Here is a 6,142-nt window from a genome sequence, read left to right as displayed (position 1 = left end):
AAAATAACTGATGTCAAAATAAAAATAAATAATCAAAAAAAGTTACAATTCAGTTAGGAATTAGATGGTTTCTTTTCTTTTTTTTTTTTTGTGGAACCAGGGATTGAACTCAGGCCCTTGCGCCTGCCAGGGAAGCACTTATAGGAATTAGATGGTTTCAAAGCTTCATAGAACTAATGGTGACCTAAGCCTATGGACCTCAATTTAGCCTGAGACTCTTAAACTTAAGCACAGTTTAAAGCCCCAGCACCCCAGCACTCAGGAGGCTAAAGCAGGAAGATCACTGCAATTTCACAAATTCAAGGCTAGCCTGGGCTGTTACGTAATGAGTTCATGGCCAGCCAGAACTATATATAACACAACCTGTTTCAAAAAAACAAACCAAGGGCCAGGGAGATGGCTCAGTTGAATAAGCACTTCTCTGGCAAGCGCACTGAGTTCAATCCCCGGTTTTGCCAAAAGAAAAACAAACAAACAAACAAAAAAAAAAACTGAACAAAAGATAAACCACAGGGGCCAGTGAGACAGCTCAGCAGACTAAAGCACTTGCTTAGGTAAGCGCAGGCAAGTTCAGGAACCTCTTTATACCCAGCACCACATGTCATACCAGCCTCTACCCCAAGGGAGGGTTGAGCAGGCCAGAGTCCAGGTGTGGTGGTACATGCTTGTAATCCCAGCGCTGGAGAGGCTAAAAGCAGGAGGATCACCACAAGTCAGAGCTGCACAGTAGAGACTCTGCAACAACTAAATACATTAAAAAAAAAAAAAAAGAAAAAGAAAAAAGAAAAAAGAAAAAGAAAGAAAAAAACCCAAAACCAAAAAATAAAACACTAAACCAGGGCCAGTAGGAGATAGCTTGGTGGTCTAAATGACTGCCTGGCAAGCTCAAGGATGTGAGTTCAATCCCTGATGTGCCCAGCCACTGAAACTGGGTGTGGTGGTACATGTCTATAATCCCAGCGCTGTGGGGCTGAGACAGGGGGATCACTATGAGTTAAAGCTGCACAGGGAGGCGCTGTACAAAAACAAAAACCAACCAACTAATAAACAAAAGTTTAAAAAAGGAAGGGGGCATAAGAAAAAGTTGGGAAAGAGGAGGAAGGAGAAAGAAACTAAGCAAGAAAGCGAGAAAAACACCCTGAAGGAAATACAACATAGTGTATACAGACAACCTACAAAACCTGAAACACTTATTTGCTATCTCCCTGGCCCTTTACAGAAGTTCAATTTTTTCTTTTGGTTTCGTTTACAGGTTTGTTTTCTTTTGTTGCTGTTGTTTTTGAGACAGGGTCTTGCTATGCAGTTCAAGCGAGCCTTGAGCTAACTTTGCAGCCCAGGTTGGTGTCTAACTTGCAGAGATCCTCCTTCCCAGCACTGGGACTACAAGCATACGTCACCATACCCAGCAACTGGGGTGACAGTTTTGAAAACAGGATAACTGAAAACATTGTGAATGTGACTTCTCTCAGTGAACTACATCCCGCTCATTCTTTGGAGACAGAGGATCAAACCAGCATGAGACAAGTGCTGTACTGTGCCATACCTCCCGGCCTTTATCTGAGACAGGCTCTCCATAAACTGTCCAGGGTGACCTCGAGCGGGCAATCCCCTTGCTCCAGCCTCTCCAGAGGCTGGGATCCTGGCTGCACACCACTGCGCCAACTGGACTGTACCCTTAAATGTAACAAAAGGCAGGGCCGGCCAACTAGCTCAGCAGATTAAAGCGCCTGCCAGCAGGCACAGGGGCTGGAGGCTCATTTCCCAGGCCTGCTGTGCCGACCCTGCCCCTGGGCTGGGTTGAGACAGCAACTGAGACTGGGCGTGGTGGTGCCCACCTGTAATCCCAGCTCTTGGGAGGCTGTAAACAGAAGAATCACTACAAATCCAATCTAGTAGTGAGACCCTGAACACCCTGTAGACCGTTCCCTAAAATATCAAACAAAACAACACAAAACCAAAAAGTGATAGTGGTCACCTATCATCCCAGCTACTCAGGAGGCTGAAGTAGGAGCATTTCATGTTTAGGGTTGGCAAAGACAACATAGTAAGCAAGACCCTGTCTCAAAATTTTGCAAAAAGCCCAGGGATATAGACTGCTTGCCTAATGTCCAAAAGGCCTCAGTTTGTTTTTTTGCGGAACCGGGGATTGAACTCAGGCCCTTGCGCTTGCCAGGGAAGTGCTTATTCCACTGAGCCATCTCCCCAGCCTCAAGTCCTTAGTTTTAACCCTAGTATGACTAAACAAAAATAAAGTTTATGGATAAAAAATGATCTGGAACAATGTTTTGGGTGTTTTTTGTTTTTTGGTACTGGTAATTGCACCCAGGTCCCTGCACTTGCCAGGCAGGCACTTAGACCACTGAGCTATCTCCCCAGCCCTGAAACAATGTTTTGAAATGGCCTGTAACATGCCCAGAACTGACGCACAGGAACTAGTAAGGGGGTACCAACTCATCCGCAGGCAGGACTCAGCAGGGTGCCCATAAGCCCTTGCATTGAAGTCCACTACGAACAACACAAAGAGAACCAATAAGGTGAAGGTCAGGTGAGGTAAACAGGGACATACTGCCCTACAGAGCTAAAACAAAGTAAGAGCCGGAGGAAGAGTGCACCTTGTAATTGCCGTATGTCCAACAACACAAAAGTAGAAATACTTTTTGAATAAAGTATATGCAAAAACAGGTTACTTTCGTGTTGGAGAACAAGAAACCTTATCAAGAAGTATAAAACCTCTGTAGTCTTGAATTTGAATACTACAAGTCAACATGAATTCAAAATCCTGTATCATATATGGACATGTGTATTTACACATACTGCTTATGTGTACAAGTACATACATATACATGCATCTCCTCTTTTTCGTTACAAACAAATCACAACCTAAAAGAGCAGTGCTAATGATACCTGAAGCTGGGTATGGGCATGCACATCAGTAATTACACCACTCAGGAAGCAGAGGCAGGAAGATTGTCACAAGTGAGGCCAGCTCCGTCTACACAGTGATTTCAAGTCCAGTTTAAACTACATAGCAAGGTGCCGGGAGATGGCTCAGTAGAATAAGTGCTTCCCTGGCAAGTGCAAGGGCCTCAGTTCAATCCCCAGTTCAGCCAAAAAATAAACTACACAGCAAAATCATGTCTTTTAGAAACAAAGTTATGGCCAGGTGCAGCAACACAAGCCAGTAATCCCAGCACTCTACAGGCTGAAGCAGGAAGAACACTTTGATTTCGAGGCCAGGCTGGGTTTAAAAAAAAAAAAAAACCCACAAAAACAAACAAAACTGAGTAAGGACTACTCACTAACCCACAAAATAGGTAAAGTGGAATGCATGCACATGGTCACACAATTGTAAGAATAAATTATCATAAGAGAAAACCAAATATAACATACCCCAGCACAAATCAAAGAGAAGAGCCAAGTGCCAACAATAAAAACCATTATTGATCTACATTATTAACGTTCAAGGAGGTCGTACTTGCAAGGACAAGTAGAAGCCGTCATCTGGTCCTGTCAGCTCAGCCCAGATCTTGGTTGCTTCCTCCCAGGACATTCCCCTCTCTACACTAATCTGTGAAAGTAACCAGGAAATGCTACAGTTAATGCTCCCTCCCCTACATGCCCCTCCCAGGGCTCCCCTTGGGCCAAAGCCCTGCCCCAAACTCACCGTGTATAACTCTACGTGGCCAGAGGTTGAGTAGCCTGGAGTCAGAAACTTCTTCACGTCACTTTTCCTCACCTTCTCATCTCCGGAACCAAGATCTTGAAATAGAAAAGGCAACACATGATGTAAAAAGCACACTTCTATTGAAGACACACGACAGCTTTACATTTTCCCACTTACCCAGGATTCCCATGTCATATCTTCCATTTTTTTTGGCATTCTGAACAACTGCGGTAAGCGTGTCGGCAAAATACTGAAATAACGCATTCTGTTGATGCACTTCCATGCCCAGAATTCTATTTAAGAACTTTCCTATGTTGTTATAATCTGCAACAAGATTACACAATTTCATGCACTCAAACGGTAATTAACGTTTTAGAAAATTCAACATGGCCAGCTTCAAACTCATTCCCTTTCTACAGCCTTCCCTCCACTTCTTGTCTTGCCATTCTGTCCCAGCATTAATTGGCGTAGGTCTACCTCTAGCACATTAGCATTCACTGCATACTCAAGAAAAGGTTTCCTAATTGACTCTGTGCATCTTCAACTTCACTTAGGCCCAATATAAACACAATCTAGCATGTGAGGATATAGGATCACCAACATTAAAGCTGAACTCAAAGAGGGTAAATTCTAGAGCCAGGGATATAGCTCAGTGACACAATCACCTGCCTGGCAAGTGCAGCGCCTGAGTTTGAGTCCCTGTACAAGTAAACTACACATCCAGACTAGGTGTGGTGGTGTCTGCCTGTAATCCCAGCACTTGGGAGGCTGAAAACAGGGTCATCTCTACAAGTTGCCTCTACGTAGTGAGAACCTGTCCTAAGTAAGGGAGAAAAAAAAAAACAAAACAAAAAAAACACATCTACGTGTACAGATACCTGTATCTATATCTATATCTGTATCTATATCCATCCATCCATCCATCCATCCATCCATCCATCCATCCATCCATCCAATCAGTGACCCTCAATCTAGCCGCACAACTGAACTCCTGGAAAATAAGGAAAACTTTTTGAGAGTCATCCCTGGGCTTAGTATTTTTTTTACAAAACTTTATTTATTTGTGGGGGGGGGGGGAGCTCAGCCCACCAGGGGGCGGGGCTAGCTGGCATGTGGTGCTGGGGGATTGAACCGCGGTCCCTGCGCTTTGCTAAGCTTGTTCTAATTAGATGCTTTAGACCACTGAGCCATCTCACCAGCCCCTGTGGGCTTAGTATTTTGTAACAGCTTGAGAGATGATCATATGTGTAGCCAGGGTTAGTGCTCAACACTAAGCAATGAACAACTGACCTGATGCTTTCCTTTAGCTAACAAAAGCACATGTAACAAATCAAGCTTCACTAATAAAGCAACAACTCCAAGTACACAGAAAGTGAACAATATTACCTTTATCAAGAGTAAGGATTCCAGAGCGATCTTCTACATTTATCAGGCCAACACCTATCAGTCCCTGTCGAACATCTGTAAGAAAATAAACTTACTCTGTAATTCCAGCACTTTGGGAGGATGACGCAGAAGGACAACAATATCAAGTCAACCCTGGGCAATTTAGCAAGCCCCATCTCAAAATCTTAGCATGGGCCAGAGATATAGCTCAGTGTGAAGGTTCTGGGTTCAATATGCAGCACCAATCCCCACCCAAAAAAAGCAAGTTATTAAAAAATATATATATGTTAGAACCAAGTAGAGTGAGTGTGGCAAGAAGATCAAAAGTTCAAAACTGGGCAATTTAGTAAGACACAACTAGAAGTAAATTAAAAAATAAAAAAAGTACATGGGGATGCTGGGAAAGTAGTTCACTGATAGACCACTTGCCTAACAAGAGCTCAATCCCTAGTAGCACTCAATCAACACAAACACAAAATGCAGACATAAAGCCCCAAGGTTCCAGGAGTCTTCAGCATTAGTTACCCTAGTGCTCTGTTAATCTTGAACCCAAGACAACTTAAACTTTAAAATCTACTGACAAAATGTTTGGTTTTTTCTTTTGTATTTTAGGGAAGGGTCTACAGGATGTGCAGTGTTTCACTACAACATCGGACTCATATAGTGATTCTCCTGTTTACAGCCTCCCAAGTGCTGGGATTATAGGTGTTTGCCACCATGCCCAGTCTCAACTGCCATTTCAGCGCGTGCCAGGGGCAGGGCCGGCACAGCAGCCTGCCCCTGTGCCTGCTTGTAGGCACTTTAATCTACTGAGCTATTTGGCTGGCCCACAAAGTGATTTTTTTTTTTTTTTTTGTGGAACCAGGGATTAAACTCAGACCAGGGATTAAACTTGCCAGGCAAGCACACAAAGTGATTTTAATTAACGTATTAAAACCAACTTCTATTTGGTATGACATTCGATTAACATTCAATAAATTAAGAAAAATCTTCCCTGGTCTAGTGGATAGGATTCGGCGCTCTCAATAAATTAAGAACGGGGCTGGAGAGATGGCTCAGTGGTCTAAAGCACCTACTTGGAACAAGCTTGGC

General features: G+C 43.5%; 1 protein-coding gene across 6 annotated transcripts in view; it reads right to left on the bottom strand.

Annotated features, from left to right (window-relative positions):
- Positions 1 to 6,142, bottom strand: part of Sbno1 (strawberry notch homolog 1) — an 81,656-nt gene that overhangs the window by 13,124 nt on the left and 62,390 nt on the right. For all 6 annotated transcript variants that reach the window (XM_004635876.2, XM_004635877.2, XM_023720458.1 and 3 more), the window contains 4 exons: positions 5,051 to 5,125; positions 3,842 to 3,988; positions 3,665 to 3,759; positions 3,476 to 3,568 (listed from right to left, as the gene is read on the bottom strand). In XM_004635876.2, the coding sequence (XP_004635933.1) occupies positions 3,476 to 3,568; positions 3,665 to 3,759; positions 3,842 to 3,988; positions 5,051 to 5,125 (410 nt within the window). The remainder of the gene's footprint in view (positions 1 to 3,475; positions 3,569 to 3,664; positions 3,760 to 3,841; positions 3,989 to 5,050; positions 5,126 to 6,142) is intronic.

Source organism: Octodon degus, unplaced genomic scaffold (genome assembly GCF_000260255.1).
Source record: "Octodon degus isolate 3935 unplaced genomic scaffold, OctDeg1.0 scaffold00076, whole genome shotgun sequence".
NCBI lineage: Eukaryota > Metazoa > Chordata > Mammalia > Rodentia > Octodontidae > Octodon > Octodon degus.
The sequence above is the reverse complement of the archived record's forward strand: the minus strand, read 5'-3'. Positions and strand labels throughout refer to the sequence as shown.